The 18,899-nt window shown below is 43.6% G+C and overlaps 2 protein-coding genes across 3 annotated transcripts in view; one reads left to right on the top strand and one right to left on the bottom strand.

Moving 5' to 3' along the window:
• The first annotated feature begins 6,562 nt into the window (after positions 1-6,562).
• On the top strand, positions 6,563-16,539 carry LOC118083014 (5-hydroxytryptamine receptor 5B-like). Its single transcript, XM_035111010.2, has 2 exons — positions 6,563-7,282; positions 14,631-16,539. Exons 1-2 carry the CDS (start codon positions 6,563-6,565, stop codon positions 14,961-14,963), a joined length of 1,053 nt encoding a protein of 350 aa, XP_034966901.1. The 3' UTR covers positions 14,964-16,539.
• Positions 16,540-16,653: 114 nt separating this feature from the next.
• Positions 16,654-18,899, bottom strand: part of CCDC93 (coiled-coil domain containing 93) — a 38,673-nt gene continuing 36,427 nt past the window's right edge. Inside the window, exons 22-24 of one of the 2 annotated variants that reach the window (XM_060279189.1) lie at positions 18,514-18,598; positions 17,976-18,089; positions 16,654-17,315 (exon numbers count right to left, since the gene is read on the bottom strand). In XM_060279189.1, the coding sequence (XP_060135172.1) occupies positions 17,262-17,315; positions 17,976-18,089; positions 18,514-18,598 (253 nt within the window). In that variant the 3' untranslated portion in view covers positions 16,654-17,261. The remainder of the gene's footprint in view (positions 17,316-17,975; positions 18,090-18,513; positions 18,599-18,899) is intronic. The other variant, XM_060279192.1, reaches the window with a different exon arrangement.

Raw genomic sequence — 18,899 nt, 5'->3', positions numbered from 1 at the left:
CAAGGTTTGGTCATGCAACAAGACTTCCACCTTCTCTTCCCTCCTGTGCCCTGAAACCTATTCTGGTGGCTCCCCCAACCCAGTTTTAAGTTGGGGTGGGGGGAGAGTCTTGCTGAGTAAGCGAACCTCGTTCCAGTCACACGGCATAGTTGATACCTGCCCTCCTGGAGCCAGTTGGCTTATGATGCTATTTTTGAATTTTGTCAAAACTCAGAAGACCGCTGAGTCTTCTGAGGGATGCTCAGTTGTTAGAGGTCCAATACAACCATAGCTACCTGTGTGGGAGATGGCTGGAATAGCAACAGATGATGTATGGCTGCTCAGAGAGCTTGTTCCAGGTAAGAAAACTTGGGAGTATCTCCAGGCAAACTAGCAGAGCAGTTTTGCAGTTACTCAAACAAATGGGCTGAAAAGGAAAGGGTCCACTGGGCAAATGTAAGCCTTAAGCAGCTCTTTGAATCCCACTTAATGTATATATACAGTAGCTTGCAAATAGGATAACAGCTTAGTCTGTTGAGCTCATATGAGTAGTATCACAGGAAGCTGTAAAATACTATAAAATGGACTGGAAATGTAAGGTTTCCTGTGCACTTTCCCCATAATCAATCTTATGGGTATTTAATAGACCTCGGCCATCTTGCACTCAAGGCTTGTCTCATAAAGGTGACTGATGGCTTGAGCACTAATACTGTATTTCTTGAGGAATTGCCTCCCACTCGGAGAACCTTGACGAGGAAATTGGACTTCGTAAGGGAGGTTATCAAAATGGCTGTGGGGAGATTTTAAAAACAACCCCACTATAGACCCATAAAAGAAAACACAGTTGCTTTGCTGAAGCTTCCCATAATAGGGATGAATAAGCCAGGCATGATGCAGGCTCATCTTATAGGAATGCTACAGTCCTGTGCTGCTTTGTGCAGATATAGAATAGCAATTACTTTCAAAATCATTCGAGATAATACAGATGGCAGATTTATTGACCATGCAGCCAGAGTTTATCAAGTTGGATACTCTATGCCTCTTTATGGTTTCACAATAATAACTGGGGGGAGGGGGGGCTTTAAGGCCATTGCAGATTAGCATGACACACAGATTGATAGTTCACTTTTCCAAATGAGCTAAGTTGCCATATTGGGAGGTTTGATTATGTAGATGGCTTGCACCATCTGAAACATTTTAACCCCCCCCCCAAAAAAAAAAAACCCTGTTGAAATGTACTCCTTATGGATGCATCCAAAAAAGAATTTGAAAAGATCTTGTTGGGTTAGTGCAGTTTTCAGCATATTTTGTAATGTGAAATTCGTCCTTCTATTCTACTTACACTTTCATGTGGAAAAAGAGGCATGTTATTAGAATTGTAGAGTTGGGAAATTCTATTGAATCATAGAATTGTGAAGTTGGAAGCGACCCCAAGGGAGCGGTACCTGTTTATCTACTTGCACTTTGACATGCTTTCGAACTGCTAGGTTGGCAGGAGCTGGGACCGAGCAACAGGAGCTCACCCCGTCGTGGGGATTTGAACCGCCGACCTTCTGATCAGCAAGCCCTAGGCTCTGGTTTAGACCACAGCGCCACTCATGTCCCTTGCTTAAGGGGCTAACAACATTTAAATAGTGCTCATCACAGTCTCCTCTTGCATCCCCCCAAATCCATCTATAATGCTGAGGAATTGTGTACATACACTCCTGAGATATTACATGGCTGATCAGCTTGAATGTGCTCTCTGTCCAGAACGATAGCATTAGCAAAACTTTCTGTGATTAGAAGCAAACAGAGCTCTGCAGAGTCATCAGTTTGATGAGAATAGCATGTTGTGCACTGATGGCTTTTTAAAGAAAATTCCCTGGGGGAATTTTTTAACAAACCCTTGTTTCTGGCCTCAACAGCAGTAAATGGGCTGCTTAATTGTATCCTTAAAGGTAAAGGGACCCCTGACCATTAGGTCCAGTCGTGACCGACTCTAGGGTTGCACGCTCATCTCGCATTATTGGCCGAGGGAGCCGGCGTATAGCTTCCAGGTCATGTGGCCAGCATGACAAAGCCGCTTCTGGCAAACCAGAGCAGCACATGGAAACGCCGTTTACCTTCCCGCTGAAACGGTTCCTATTTATCTACTTGCATTTTAACGTGCTTTCGAACTGCTAGGTTGGCAGGAGCTGGGACCAAGCAACGGGAGCTCACAGGGATTCGAACCGCCAACCTTCTGATCAGCAAGCCCTAGGCTCAGTGGTTTAACCACAGCGCCACCTGGGTCCCTAATTGTATCCTTAAACTCTACCAAATTCCACTTAAGTGAATGGGCACCAAGAGAAAGCCTTAGCTCACGAAGAAAGCTATTCCGCCCTCCCTCAAATTTATATTCCCATTCTCTCACCATGCTGAAAAGTTTTACACTACCTATAAAAGGGTAAGTTTTCTGGTTGTATGTACTGTACACTATACCTTTAAAGCACATTCCACCCCCACAGAATTCTGGGCACTGTAATTTACCCCTCAGAGTTACAGTGCCCAGCAACCTTTAACAAACTGAAGTACCCAGAACTCTTGAGTGGGTGGTAGTGTTTCAAACATATTTTAAAGGCATAGTGTGTAGGCTCTTGAAGCTACCACCTTGCTGAAACTGAGCTAGTTATTGCAAGGAACCACATGTGTGCCATTTTGGGCACCATGGGGGAAGAAAGGCAGGACATGAATAAAAACAAAATATATTACATTTATAAACATTTCCCACCCAGGAGCTCAGGATGGTGTACATCAGGCTTCCTCAACCTTGGCCCTCCAGATGTTTTGAGACTGCAATTCCCATCATCCCTGACCACTGGTCCTGCTAGCTAGGGATCATGGGAGTTGTAGTTCCAAAAGCATCCGGAGGGCCGAGGTTGAGGAAGCCTGGTGTATTGTACATGGTTCGGCCCCTCTTCATTTAATCCTCACAAAAATTCCATGAGGTAGGTCCAAGGTCACCCGGTGAGCTTTATGGGTCACTCCAGGTCTCAGCCCCAGCCAACATGGCTGACGCTGATGCATGATGGGAGTTGTAATCCAACAGCACCTGAAGGGCCACAGGCTCCCCATCACAGATTTAATTCATTCCCCATTCTTCCATAGCTGAACTGGAAAATAAGCAAGTGACAAGGAGGAAATGTTCATTGGTTCGTTCATTTTATGCGTCGCCCTTCATCTGTAGATCTTGAGCTGGTTCACAACATAGAAATACTAGATACAAAAACGAAAACAGAATGCATAATAAAAAAAAAGAACAAATGAGACCCACAAACCAGTAACCTCATCTCTTATCTCCCCTCGCCCCTTGTTTGTTATTTGTTAGAGGGTTTATAAACTGCTTCCCAACAAATGTTTCCAAAGTGGTAATTTAGGGGGGGGGGGGGAAACCACATACCTATATAGCAAAAATGAAATAGAGAAAAGAATATTAAAATGCTGCTGTGAAGCGTTATCTTCAACAGATTTGCTGATCTTGTTCTAGTGCATGAAGGTCAGTGTCATGACCTTCAGAGGGCAGAAATAGGAGATTAAGAAGGCAAAGATAAAACCCCAGTGAAAAATATTGACCTGGTTGATGAACTGTATGATTTTTATGATTTGAAGTATTTTCCCCACAAAGCTTTGCAGGTTGGGTTCTGAAAAGTGGCAACTCATTTCAGTGAGGAAAGAAGAGAAATCTCATAAGTTTTCAAGCTATGTGGCAAATAATACCTCAAACCAATGATTCCTTATTTTAATATTACTTCAGTACCTTTCTCAGCATCTCAATAAACGGGGGAACATCTCATGAGTCGGTTCGCAGCCTTTCCAACATCTTAAATGCATTTTGTATCTATGTTACCTTCTTTGCCCTAGCACTACATTTTCACACGTACCAACTCTCAAAAGGATTTTTTTTAAAAAAAAAAAAAGGTACCCATTTTTCATATATATTTTTCTCATGAACTGATACTATCTCTGTCATGCCTCTCCCCATTATCTAGAGAAACATGGGTTCTGCAGAAGGCATGCTCCTGCTCTTTTGCCTTCACTGATCATTTTTAACACTCCCGCCTTTCAACAAAAGAAATGATAAACAGTAATGAAAAAGTCGATTGTATCAGCTGCCAAGGCACCAGGCTCCTTTGGACAGACCGGAAATTGAAGTGAGGCTGTTCCGCAGATTATTGCTTCAGCCACGGCAGAGAAAAAGCGAATTCAAACTGTAATTCTCCTGTGCCTAATAAGAGGCAACATTTTGCATAATAGTAATTGCAAATACAATGTGAACAACTTATTTCCTCCCTTCTTTTTCTTAATTGCTTTGTGTAAGAAGTAAGACCCACCTCTCTGTATTTCCCCCTCCTTCCATTTCCAGTAAGTGAGCCAATTTGCTTTTCCATTACTTATAATTTATGAAAATCTGGACCTCATCTAGATCTGTCTTCTCTCTCTCAAAATTACAGCCTTGCTCCTGAGGTGCTGAAGCCGGTTGCCATAGCAACTGCAGCATGATTATCTATGACAATAAAGGCAACTTTCTCAAAGGACTTTAAACAGTTCTTATCAAGAAGAAAATAACAGTGTCCTGTGAGATGGCCTCTCACGCAGAAAACCAGTCGGGAGACAGGGAGAGGTGACTCTTCCACAGAGGCAATTACTTAATCCCACTCACTACAACTAGTGCTGTTGTTCCTGTCTTAAAAGTCAGCCCTATTAAAACTGTTCTTGCCTGTGTTGTTGTTATCGGTCTTTCTAATAACCATCTCCGGTAGTTGAATGCCAACCAAGTTGGTGTCAAAACAGGGCTACTGAAAAACAAGATGGAGGGATCAGCATTCTCAGGTGAACATGAGGTATGCAGAAGTACAGGACAGTTTTTTAAAAAAACAAAAACAAACCCTGTGACCTTTCAAATGTCATTGGAAAATAAATGATTATAATTATAATTTTATTTATACCTTGCCCATCTAGATAGGAAGGAAGCATAGGTATAGGCGGGATTTATGTATTTATGTATTTTTATGGGTTTACTTGATATATAATCAAGTAAATTTGGTTGTCCGTCCGTCCGTCCCCCCACTTGGCTACGCCCATGGAAGAAAGGAAGGATTAAACTAATAGGGAAACCATTCTCTTGGTTTTGGATGTCTCTCTTGCATCTGAAGGCAGCCCTGTTTAGGGAAATTTTAATGTTTGATGTTTTATCGTGTTTTTAATATTCTGTTGGGAGCCGCCCAGAGTGGCTGGGGAAACCCAGCCAGATGGGTGGGGTACAGTGCCGGATTTACATATAAGCTAAACAAGCTATAGCTTAGGGCCCCACTCTTTTGGGGGGCCCCAAAAAATGGAAAGGAAAAAAAAACACCTGGATGTACATTTCCAAAATATAAGATAAAAAACAAACAAAATAAAACCTACACACAGCAACAGTGTTTTGTGTTGTGTAGGCTCCTATGATGTAACTAATGGGCCCTGCCTGCTAGCCTGCTCCCTAAAATATCACTGATTTGCTCATTTCTATACTGTATATAGGGTGCCTACATTCTGCACGTGCAAATGGCTTTAGATACCTATTAGGTCCATAAATGACCATATAGCATTCAGTGGGACCTCGACTTACGAATTTAATCCATTCTGAATGCACACTCATAGGTCGAAAACTTCGTAAGTCGAGTTTCCCATAGGAAAAGCGGTTTCCCATAGGAATGCATTGGAAACGGAAAAATGCGTAAGTCGAGGAAACCACATCTAGCCGCGAATGGGTTTTCCGTTTGGATGTCGAAAAAATCGTAAGTGCACAGCCACTTTTTCCGCTCGTAACTCGAAAACGTCGGATGTTGAGTAGCTCTTAAGTCGAGGTCCCACTATATATTCAATACAAAAAACAGCGACATATTCTTGTTGACAAAGGACAGCTGGGCATATAAAGGGCCCCATTACCTTCAGTGGCTTAGGGCCTCATCAAACCTAAATCTGGCCCTGGTGGGGTATAAATAATAAATACTTACAGTATTATTTTTAGCAGCACTAAAAGGCTGCACCAGTTGAATTTCTTCCTGCCTATCACACTGATTAGGCACTGGGGCCAGGTCAGGTGCTTTACGTTACTGCTGTAAGATAGTGGAGGCGGATGTGTAGGGCTGTGCTTTGCGTCGCAGGTTCGACCCCCAGCAGCTGGGAAAACCACCTTTTATCAGGGGCCTTGGAGAGCTCTCGTAGAGGCAGTGTACAGCCTGGAGGCTGCTCTTTTCGCCCGCTCCTACGCACGCCCAGGGTAGGGAAAGCGAGGCGCGCGGAGCAGCAGCAGCAGCAGCAGCACGTGGCGATGGCTGCGGGAGCGGCCTTTCCGAAGGGGGCGGAGCGAGCAGCTGCTGCGCTTTGCGCGACTAGGCTGCCGGCCACCTGCCCGCCGGCGTGAGTTTCCCAAGCACTTCGGAGGAGCGGCGAGGTGCGTTGATTGTACCCGCCTCCTCCTCCTCCGCCCGCTCCCCTTGTCCCTCAGTTTGGCGCGCCGCGAGCTCTATGCGCGCCCCGGCGGCGGCGGCGAGCGGCTCCTCTTCCCGCCAAGCCGACCATGCCGCTGAACGGCTCCTCAGGCGCCGGAGGAGCCAACCGCACCTCGTCGTCGTCTCCCAGCGCAGGCGGCGACGGCGAGCCCTTGTCCCTCTTCCGCCTGCTGGTGCTGAGCCTGCTGGCGTTGCTGACTCTGGCCACGCTCGTGTGGAACCTGCTGGTGCTGGCCACCATCGTGCGCGTGAGGGCTTTCCACCGCGCGCCGCACAACCTGGTGGCGTCCACGGCGGCGGCCGACGCGCTGGTAGCGGCGCTGGTGATGCCCCTCAGCCTAGCCAAGGAGCTGTCGGGCGGGCGGCGCTGGCGCCTGGGCCGGGCACTGTGCCACGCGTGGGTCTGCTGCGACGTGCTCTGCTGCACGGCCAGCATCTGGAGCGTGGCCGCCATCGCCCTCGACCGCTACTGGTCCGTCTCCAGGCACCTGCGCTACACCCCCCGCGCGCGCCGACTAGCCTCGGGCGCCCTCATCGGCGTGGCGTGGGCGCTGGGCGCGCTCATCGCGCTGCTGCCGCTGCTGCTCGGCTGGGGAGGCAGCTCGTACAGCGCCGAGCAGCAGCGCTGCCAGGTCAGCCCCGAGCCCGCCTACGCCGTCTTCTCCACTGGGGGCGCTTTCTACCTGCCCCTGGGCGTCGTGCTCTTCGTCTACTGGAAGATCTACAAGGCGGCCAAGTTCCGCGTCGGAGGCAGGAACGCCGTCGGGCCCCTCCCAGAAACGGGCCAGGTAAAGCACCGCGGGGGATGGGATTGGTGCGCAGGGAGGACGGGGGTGCGGGGTGCGACGTGATATGTGAGGCTGCATTGGAATCCGGCTCCCCGGCAACGCCACTCTGATCTGTCAGGGGTTGGACTAGATGATCCCTGGGGGTCCCTCCCAACTTTTGGGAGGAGTTCGCGCGGACAGCGGGTGGGGGAACGTGATATGCGATGCTTCGTTGGAATCTGGCTCCCCCGCAACGCCACCCTCGGATCTGTCAGGGGGTGGGCTAGATGACCCTCCAACTCTAAAGTTCTGTGGGGGAGCAGGGGGTCGCGCGCAGCATACACAGAAGGCCCGGTTCTTGGGGTGGTATAGCAATAGGGCGAACGGTGGGTTGGAGAAGTTTAACAAACCGGAATCTAAATCTGCCTTTCACCAGCAGGCCATAGCTGCCAAGTTTTCCCTTTTCTCACGAGGAAGCCTATTCAGCATAAGGGAATATCCCTTTAAAAAAAGGGATAACTTGGCAGCTATGCAGCAGGCATCCAAACAATTGTTGAACTTGGCGCTTGAGCAGGTGTAGACAGCAGTTGCTGCAAGCCAGGGTTATTTCGAACCAGTGCAGTTCAAACATTGGTTTTATAGCTCCGGAATTTCAGATCTTCAACTGAGGCTGTGAAGGAGAGGCATTCATTCGCCCTTTGGAAACATTGCTTCAAGCAGCCTAAAATTTTTATGCAGCCTTGAATGAAAGCTGCTTTCTTTCTTTATCAAGTTTTGAAACTTGCAAGCAGAAAGATGCAAGCTGGAAATTCAGGGGGCCACAGTGAAAAGGGGATGAAGTGCATTTATGCAGAGCTTTTGCTTTGCTTCTTAAGTGTGAAGTGTAGGTTTTCCAAGCCTGCTTGGAAGTTCTGCTCTTTGCTGCGGGAAGTCTACCTCTAATCCCAGGTGTGTGGGGGGGGGTCTGGAGAAAGTTACTCAGTGTTATTTATGCTCTGGGGGTTAGCTCTAACCTTGGGAAGAGTTTCTAGAACAGCTGTAGGGACTTCTGGGTGTATTAGAAACAGCAAAAGTGAACATCAGGACAGAAAGGTTCAGCTAGGAATACCTGGAGGATAAGAGTGGAGTGGCACATCTAAGATGGAAAGTAGACAAATGCAGGCATTAGACAGCCAGTGTAGCAGGATGAATGGGGAAGTGCAAAATTACACAGCTGGTTTGAAATCTATTTTTGTCTTATGCATTGCTTTTTTGTTTTGGTGCAGCCTCAAAAGCTGATGCTCATTGTGTGAAGAAAGAAACCATTTTGTAAATACAAGTATTTGGTGTGCAATGCTTCTAAGGTTTTACAGTACTTTTAAGATGAGCCAAATAATAAATGGTTTCCACTGTTTTATCCTTTGGCACAACCAAAGTGGAAAAGAGCTAATTTATCCAATGCAGCCCAATCATGTACATGTTTACACAGAAGGAAACCCACACCATGTTCAATTAAATTGAGTCTTCTGTAGTCTTCATCTGCAATCCTAAACACACTCACAGTGCCACTGAAGGCAGTAGGAATAAATTTATGAGTTTAGGGTTACACTCAAGAGTCTTTAATAGTGTCTGTCTTTTATTTATTTTATTTTTTTAGGGGTTCCTTTTTTTATAAACCATCTTGGGACTCATTATTTGGTAGGAAGGGAATTACAGTGGTACCTCGGTTTATGAACTTATTCCGTTCCGGAAGTCTGTTCTTAAACCGAAATCATTCTTAAACCAAGGCGTGCTTTCCCTAATGAGGTCTCCCGCCGCCATTGCCCTTCCACTGTTCAGCTTCCATTCTTAGACCGAGGTAAAGTTTGCAAACCAGGAGACTACTTCCGGTTTTGTGGATTTCGTAAACCGAATAGTTCGTAAACAGGGCTGTTCTTAAACCGAGGTACCATATCAATATCGCTGGCATGCACACATCTTCCCAGCTCTCTGCACTGTTTTGGTTACAGAATGGTTTAACTATGTATTGAATTATTCTGTCATGCATGCTTGTTTGTGGTAAAGAGTTTGGAAATGAAGTCTTTTTTTAGAGTCATCATTTGTCTGTCCATCTATGCATCAGCAGCTACATAACCTTATCCACCTGCGTGCATTTCTTAACTCGTAGCCAGTCGTGCAGAAAGTGAAGATGAATTGTGGGGGAGGTAGAATATACAGGAATGAACTTTGCATGTCCAGTGCTTCTGGAATGCCTACTTGCTGCATGGCTCTTTCGCTGCATGCCCTAAGCGCCTGGTATTCAAAGGCACACTGTCTCTGAATAAGGAGATTCTATTTAGCTATCATAAGGAATTGCTGTTGATAGAATCGTAGAGTTGCAAGGGTGCATGAAGGATGCAGTCCAACCACCCCCTGCAATGCAGAAATCTTTCACCTGATGTGAGGCTTGAACCCATGGCTCTGGGATTAAGAATCTCATGTTCTGCTGACTGAGCTATCCATATTACTATGTACTACCATTTCTCATACTGGTTACAGTCTCCATACCATTGAAGTCAGCAACAAAAGTTTACATTGTCTGGGCTTGATCTTCAGTGCCTGTCGTTTCAGTTCATAAATGATCCTAGTTGATTTCCCTATAGCTTCCTTGCACGGCTTGATGTGAATGATTGTGACAGATTCCAGCTTTAATTCATTCAAGTGTGTCCAAAATCCATGGCAGCAATTTCCGGGGGGGGGGGGGGTTAGCTCTGTTAGTTCCTTGCAGCAAATAGAACAATTAAAGACTAACAAATGTATCATTGCATGAAGCTTTTGGTAACTATAGTCCACTTCATAAGATGCATGAAGTGTTATCTTGAGTTTCAGCTATATACCGGTATGTACACATGGTAGTTTGTGGGGACAAGATGATGGAATTGTTTCTTTCTGGGGGATGATGACTGTAAAACCGAGAGGATTTTTATCAGATTCTGATTTTTTAAAAAATAAAAAATTAATTGGCTTACTGGTATAACAATGCAGTTGTTATCAAGAACAGTTTTGGGAAACTCCCATTGTTAATTACAAAACTCTCATTGCACTTTTCTGCATTACAGTCTCACCACCACATGGGTACCCCAGAATAATACTGCATTCATGTGATAACGTGGCTGTAGTCCACAAAAGCTTAACCTTTTGACTTTTTTTTTTTTAAAAAAATTGCATTTCCTATATTATTGGCTCCATAATTTTCAAGTTTGCAACCGTTTGCTTTTTTTCGTAGGCAGAGAAAGAACTTCGATAAATATAATTTTTTTGTGATATTAAAAAAGAAATTTGTATAATACGGTGTCACAGACACACGAGAATGTGTGTGCACACACACATACTGAACATTTGAGGGTGCAGTCCTTGGGATTAAGCCCCATTGAAAAGTAGTGGGACTTACTTCTGCGTAAACATGTATAACATTGCACCACGTTATCAATGTCTTGGTAAGCTGCAACTTGATGTGTGGGACAAAAATATTCATTTCTTAAGGCAAGTACTTAATACTTGAAAAATAATTTATTGTTATCAATAAATTGTGCAGGGAATTGTTGATCGTAAACCCCAAAGGCCCTTAGATCTTCATCATGTCACCACGTGGGAGGGGAAGGTGCAGCAAAGATAATACTGCTGCCTTTATTAGATTAGTGTATTATCATGGTAAAATTGTTGTGTGTTTTGCAACTTTCAATTTATCTGAATGTGTGAATTGGCACCTGAATATAACGGTTACATTTTGGGGGTGCACATACAGATCTAGTTGTTGCAAGCAACAGCAGGTTCCTCCTCACATTTATGTCGAAGTAACCCCAGCTGAATTAAATGGTCCTTTCTTCTATGTAAATGTGGATAGGATTACAGCACAAGTCTCTTAGCATCCTTGATTAGGAAAGCGCTCCACTACCCCCAGTCCTGTTTCCTTTCTTGATAAGCAAAAGGTCCTTATATACAGTCCCAACCCAAAATGAATTTCTTTATTTTAAGCCTGTCTTTTTATTTCATTGTGTGCACACCATTGTCTTGAAACCCTTTTTTCATGCTTGGCTTTACAGTGGAGCAGTTTTAATTATAACTAACAATGCCAGCTACTAGTGCTACTGATGCTTCAAGTGAGCAGAGTCACTGCATTCTCTTCCAATGTAATCAAATTTGCCTGGGCAAGGACTGCAATGTTGGGTGCTTCATTTTCCTGGTATTCTGATACGATCTATGAAGGAGATTGATTAGTCACATTCCAGATAGAAATAGGTTATCAACATTCTGCATATTTTTTGCAAATATGTTTGTTGGAGTTATTTATTTACTGTGTCCTTGTTTCAATATTGAAATAGAACAAAGAAGGAATGGACAAGGCATAAGGAACATTGAGCCAATGTTATCTTTTTGGGAAGGAAGAGGTGTTGTGCAGAGTTAACAAGACTTGGGGTACCTGCAAGCTATCACTATTTCACAGGAGTGGCTCAAGCACACATAGGAACTTTAGGCTTGCACGTTTTAAACGGATTAAGGGATTCTATTGCCCTAGTGCAACAAATCCACTTAAAAAATAATAATCCCCATACTTTCTACTGTTAGGAAAGTAACAGGGAAACACAATGAAAAGTGTTAGATGAACACTTGATTAATGGGGTGATTTATAAAAAACCTGCCAGCAAATCAGGAATGCAGGACAAAGGCACATTGCAGCAAACAAATCAGAATGAATGCTCAATAAAGACAGGATATAATCTAATCTCCTGAATTGTGCAAGCAAATCATGATGAATGCTCAAGTGTGCATGCACACGAAAGCTCATACCAAAATAAAAAACTTAGTTGGTCTTTAAGGTGCTACTGAAGGATTTTTTTATTTTGGCTCAATAAACAGGTTGTCTGGAGGGGTCCCTAATCTTTGCACACATAAAATCGATTCTGTTTTTTGTTTGTTAGTAACTGTGGCTTCAAACCTATATCTGCATGGAGGAATTGGGGGGGAGAGAAGGCCCCCTTAAATTAAGTGGGACTTGCACATGCAACAGAATTAGGACATAAAATGGATAGTATATTTTGTTTTAATGTAATCGAAACAAAATAAAAATAAAAATCCTTCCAGTAGCACCTTAGAGACCAACTACGTTTGTCATTGGTATGAGCTTTCATACACTTCTTCAGATACACTGAAACAGAAGTTTGTTTTAATGCCATCAATGGGGTCACTACAGGTAAGCTTACTAGCAGGATAAGGTTTGCTAACATTCCTGGCAATTAATCACCTGCAGGGCCAAGCCTTTTATGTTAGGATCAAAGTAGACCACAGTTCTCAGTTCTGGTTGCCAGGACTTTTGATGCAGGTAGAAGCAAATACAAAGGAGAGGAGGCTGCAGAAAAGGGTCCAGGATGACAGGAAACACCTGAAGCAGCAGGAAGGAGAACAAATCAGTGAGGCAGACTATATTTACTGCATGTCCTGGAGGCAGTAAAGTCTGAAGTGAAACTGGCAGGTATACTCCCAGCCCCACTTACCTATTTTTGTTACTATAGCAATTTCATCCCTCCCCCTCCCCCCCCGCCCCGGTACAAGTTCAACAGAGGAGCATTTGCTTAGGCTACTAATATAGATCCAGGGGAAAGATCTGCAGTCATTGATTTATTGGTTGAGAATATCAATGCAGAGGAGGAGGAGGAACAGGCAAATAAATGCCCTTCTATGTCCTAGCATAGGCGATGTACTTGCAGGTTTCAAAGAGGCCTCTCTGCACTCTCTCCTGTATTGTTACATTCCAGAGTCATGCCTCTCACCTGTAGGCGAAGACTGCACTGTCCACCCTGATGACTGGTAGGTGACTTTTTGCTGACACTTAGCCTTTCTGGGGGCTGCTACCCTCCTCTCATTCTAAAGAGGTTCAAAACACAGTCGGGCCCTTACAGATGGAACCCTGAGTTAGGAAAAGCAACATTAAATGCCTATTAATTTCTCACTTCAGTGATAACGGTTATGTTTAGCCCATTCCTTTGTAGTTGGATTACTGAATAAAGCTGAGGACAGACAGACAGACAGAGCATTCTTTAGGCCAGAGCAGTCCCAAAAAGAGCTGTAGCTCATTTTGGGTCTCTGCTGTTTGTCAGTAAAGCCTCATACAAAGGGTAAGATCCAGCAAAGGCTTCTCTCTACTGCCCCGATGCTTCCCCTACATGGAAGCATCTCAAGCTGATTTGGCGGAGCTGAAATGGGAGAGAGACCAGAAGCCCCCACTGCATGAGTGGATTTCTGTTGCACAACCAGGTGGAAATCATTGGATGTCACCCGGAAGCCCTTAATTGGACCTGGGTTCAGAGCTTCTCCTCAATACTGTTTGCTAGTCATCATCAACCAGTACCAGGCAAGTCCTGCAGTGCTGCTGCTGCTGGTGGTTGTTTTAGTTTTCCAGCAATATTTCCCAGCAATATTAGCCATTCAGAGAGCAAACAGATGGGGTCATTCCAGTGTTGTGTGTATGATTCATGTCAGAGGGTGCAACGTTTTGAGGCAGACTGGTGTATTCTTTTTTGGGGGAGGAGAGGGTCTACAGGGAAGGGTTAATTGATGAAAAAAACAGTCTTTCTGTTTCTCCTGTTGGCGTTAGCCTCTGCTAGATCAAACCACCCTGGGCTCTCATGTGATGAAGGTCAGTTGAAAGACATCTAGCAGTGGAAGAACTGAATAGAACCCATTTTATTCATTGCTGATTTATTCCATTAGTTATTGATGCTGCTGTAGTACCCTGTGGGGTGTGTGTGTGTGTGTGTGCTTTGGACAGGGGGATACATTTCTATAGGCTAGAGGAGGGAGAGCCAGTTTTCCTTTGGCTCGCACATCTAGCCAAATGTTGGATCACTATAACAAAAGTGCCAAATAGTTTGACTAGGATAAAAAAAAAGCCCATTTATGTGCAATGTTCACCTGGGGACATTGCCATTTTTGCTTTAATTGTGCTGCGTCAGGTGTTACCTTGCACTGCTTGAGAGCAAGGGGAATAGGTTTAGGGCAGAATGGCTTGAAAGCCAGAAATCCATGCACAAGACCTCACCACCCTTTGGAGTCCGACTTACTTGAGGTAGTGCAGCAGTAGTTTGTGCTGTATGTTGCTGGAGTGAAAAACGGGGCAGCATAGTTCTGTCCTGATCTGCATTTTTCTTGCCTCCCTCCACCCCAGCAAAAACCCTGCAACTATACATGTATATATAAATAAATATACATATATAGAGGTTGAAGTCTAGAGTTTGGGCTTGGACACAGCTGTCATTTGAAAAGCAGTGAAGGGGTGTGTGTGTTTGTGTGTGCATAAATCCTTTACTTAAACAATACTGTCTTGGTAATAATTCCTGTTTGCTTTTATGTCAAGGTGAAAGAAGCTTCTCATCAGCCGCAGATGGTGTTTACAGCTCGTCATGCGACTGTCACTTTCCAGACAGATGGAGAAACATGGCGAGAACAGAAAGAGAAGCGAGCGGCTATGATGGTTGGCATTTTAATTGGTGTGTTTGTACTTTGCTGGATTCCCTTCTTTGTCACAGAACTAATAAGCCCCCTTTGCTCCTGCACCATAGCACCAGTCTGGAAAAGCATCTTCCTCTGGCTTGGTTACTCCAACTCCTTCTTCAATCCTCTGATTTATACAGCTTTTAACAAAAACTACAACAATGCATTCAAGAACCTTTTTGTGAGGCAGAGGTAAAAAGAGCAATGGTTGGGGGGGGCATGGCTGCCAGACTAAGATTGTACTAAGATCATTTATGCAAATTTTGTTTGCTAGGTAATTCCATTTGCATATTTCACTTGACTGTGGAAATTAAGCAGTAAGAACAGGAATTAAGCAGCCCAGTTTTCTAGAGAAGAAATCTCTAACCACTGCAAAAGTCCTCCTGCCCAGTTGGCTGCAGCTACCTATATGAAAGGCAGCATATAATTTTCAGAACCCCACTTCGATCACAATTAAGCCTGTGCCTTGCAAAGGCTAGACCGTATTTTAAAAGTTGTTCTGCTCCTTTGTCAGAGGCCAGTTTTAGTGTCACCAATAACTTTTACTATGAAACATTTATGGTGGGTGTAGTAAGGCACCAAAAACAAGAATTCCAAGAGTTACAAGGCACTACAATACACAGAGCCTGGAGGTAAGTAAAGGGCCAGCAATAAATAAAATCCCTAACCATATTTGTTTGCTTTAGTTATTCTTCAGATATTAATCAGAATAAAGATCAGTGACTGCTAAGATACAAGAATCATTGAACTTGGGTGGCTGAACTTTTAAAACTTTAATCACAGCAAAACTGGGCAAAATCATGTGAAATGGCACAAAGAAGTGTTCTGTTAAGTAGAGGATGGAGGCAATTTTCTGAGGACTACAGCAGGGGAGCATTTCCCAGCTAGCAAGTCCAGAGCCTTCCATTCAAATCAGTTGTTTTTTTGGGGAAATATAGATATGTGGAAACTTTCCTTTAGTAGCTGCAAATGACCCTATTAACTGGACTGGATTTGCCTACATGTCGCCAGCATGTGTTTTATGTCTTAGCCCTGTTACCATAGTGCTAAATACATTTTATGGGGGAAATCATGACTCTGAACATTGAATGATACATGGGGAGGACAGCGTATCACTCTGCAAAGAGCGCAAAACATATTGCATCAACTGGTTTCCTTCCGAGTCATTTAGCGGTTACCACCATACTTTGGCAAACTCTTGGTGTTCTTTTCTTCCAGAAAAATGCTAATGTGTATTTAATGAAAAATAAGTGCAATCTTTTCTTGCAGCATCACACGTATGTTTTACAATGAGCTGGGATAAATATTGTAAAGCTCTTTTACTCAGCTGCGTGTTCAGCTATTACCTCAGTTTTAAGAGCAATGCAAAGTTGGCATCAGGCTCATTGAAATGAGTCTGGTAGCTTGGTCTGTATAAAATAACTTAATTGTCAAATATATATTTTTAAAAAAACAACAGCATGCAATATATACTTTGGTGACATCAATGCAGACTGAATTTTCAAGCTTTAAACTATTGTCCAGGAGCAGAGACTGCAAGGTTTTTGTTTTGTTTTAAATCAATTTACTGGTACAGGAGGAAACATCTGCATCAGCTTGCTTTGAAAACTATGGCTATATCAAGTCCCCCCACCATTACCTGCTGCAGATCCTCAATACCCACAATATTAAGCTACTTGTTGGTCAGACAACCCTTCAAAAAGGCATATTACGCAATATAGGGGACTGCAGGCAGGTGTGTCCCTATCGCATGAAGAATACAAGGAAACACAGAGATCTATTGTGTGACTAGAAGTGCCACCTGCTTGTTCAGAGGGAACGCCTGATTCTCCTGCTTGTATTGTTTGGAACCCCAAATACACAACCACCCCATTGCAAAAGGAGCCCTACTGCCAACTTTTGAAGTACGGGCGCTTGGATTCAGTCAAGGCATTTGCACTTTTTTCAGCCCATTTACCTCTGCAGCCTGGGACCCCTTTCTGTCTTCAGCTAGCACACATGTTTCTAGAGTGAACTCAGGATTTAGAAAATTCTAAAACAGCTATCAAATTCTGTCATTTGTGCTGAAGGTTTCTATGCTCTGTGCAGAATTTCACATGCCAATGTTGTAGCTTGTCAGAGAAATCGGCAAAACATCAATATCTACACTCATCCCTGTTAGTAAAGAAGTGCTTTTTTAAAATCATGAACAGAAGAAGAAAAATGCTTAGAAGGCAAGTTAGTCAGCCAAACAAATTTGGAGCTTTTGAATTATACATATTTATTGTTTAACACATATGTTTTCTAGTGCACGTGAAATATTAACTAGTGCAAAGGTAAATCATTTACAAAACAGTGTCACTTTATGTCTTTTTATATATGCAAACACATATGAAGTAACCAAATAAGGTAACTGTTATACTGCATTAAATCTCAAAGGAATACATCTAGTCATTGGGCTGGATCAGAATGAGAATGAATTCAATCATATAAATGAATTGCTGCCTGAAGTTCTTCAAGAACACTTGTCTTTCAACTTGGATAAAAGCATTTCATTTTTGCGGCATTCCTGTTGATAAACAAACAGATGGAGGATTTGAAATATTAAACAAGACATGTCAGTTAAATGACGATACTAACAGTGCAAACCTGCATGGCTACAAAGGAGCAAGGGTAATTAAATTCAATGGTTCTTATTTCCAACTAAGCATATAGGATGACAGCCCAAATCAGCCGTCTGGCTTTTAACACATGCTGTACATAATATGGAAGGCAAGGCAGGTGGAATTTACTGTTAAAAGTGAAAAGGTGCTAGATGGGATTGGTCCATCTAGAGTATCTGAAAAAACCAGACTAATGCATCTGATTGTTCTTAGCCTTCTGCTACCAATTATATTACCTAGAATCATTCACACCAGCCTTTCTGAACCTCATGCCCTATGTGTTTAGGACTAACTCTTCAGCTCTATGGCTAACAGTTGTAGCACCAAACACCTGCAGGGTACCAGGTTGTGAACAGCTAATCTAAATTCTGCCCCCAAACTTACAGCGCTAGATGATTATTTGGGGGTGGCGGCGGGGAACGGGACACTCTGGCATCACAAAGTAGTGCTAAATCAAAGTATGTGTTATTAAGGCACCACATCATGTTCAGAGCTTTTGAGACAAAGTAGCTCTGTGTGTGTGTGTTCTCTCTCTCTCTCTCTCCAACCACCACTGTCCGATTTACCTCTTTAAATTCTTTGACCGTTTTGAAGTAGAGTCTTTGTTTCTCCAGTAACTCCAGATATTCATCATTTAGCTGGTCCCTTCTCATTTTGTTTTCTTGCTTCTTCTTTTCCATCTGTTGGTAACAAGAGGAAAGTATTATGGTACCTTGCAACGCACAAGACCAAAAATGAAATCCTCCAGCTTTCCCCCCCTCCTCTCTTAAAAAACAACCACCACCAGATAAGGCTACATGATGGAGGAACACAACACACACTTGATTATGTTCCAAGGCATTTGCTTTCAGGGCCAAGTCTATGAATCCAAATCATTTCCATTGTGCTTGGTATAGAGGTGCATCTTCAACCTCTGGTTCTATTTCAATTGCTAGAATGTTGCAGTATGCTCACAGGGTAATAATGAGCATAATGTAGCAGAGCAGGAATGAAAGCATATTCCAGATGTTCTGTAGGTTTGCATTTCATTGCACATATCCTAAAGGTTATATTGAGGTCTAAAAAGAAACACCACCCAAACTTATGTGAAAGTAATAAACCCACCTTCATTCGATTCTGTTTAATTCCTTCTACGATTTGTTCCATTTGCCGCAGAAACTGGTCTCGAGCACCAGAAGAAGCCATGGCTCTGAAATGAGAATGGGGTACACATGGCATGAGCACATTAGACAAAGGAGAATGGGTGCCAAGGTCACTTGTGGAAAGAGTGAGAGCCCACACAATATGTCTGCAGCCTAAATGGTAAATCATGGAAGTCAAACTTTGCTTGCAGTTGACAGAAAAGACAAACTTGGCCTCTTTGGATCCCAGTGATGCTTATTCAAGTCCCACTGAGTTCGACAGAATTCTTAGGGCTAGCCTATTAAAGTGTGCCTTTGTCTGACAAAAGAAATAATAATGTAGGACTGTTTTCTATATTTCCCCTTGAA

The sequence above is a fragment of the Zootoca vivipara genome, chromosome 1 (genome assembly GCF_963506605.1).
Source record: "Zootoca vivipara chromosome 1, rZooViv1.1, whole genome shotgun sequence".
NCBI classification, from domain to species: Eukaryota; Metazoa; Chordata; class Lepidosauria; order Squamata; family Lacertidae; genus Zootoca; species Zootoca vivipara.
This window is presented reverse-complemented; position numbering and strand designations above follow the sequence as displayed.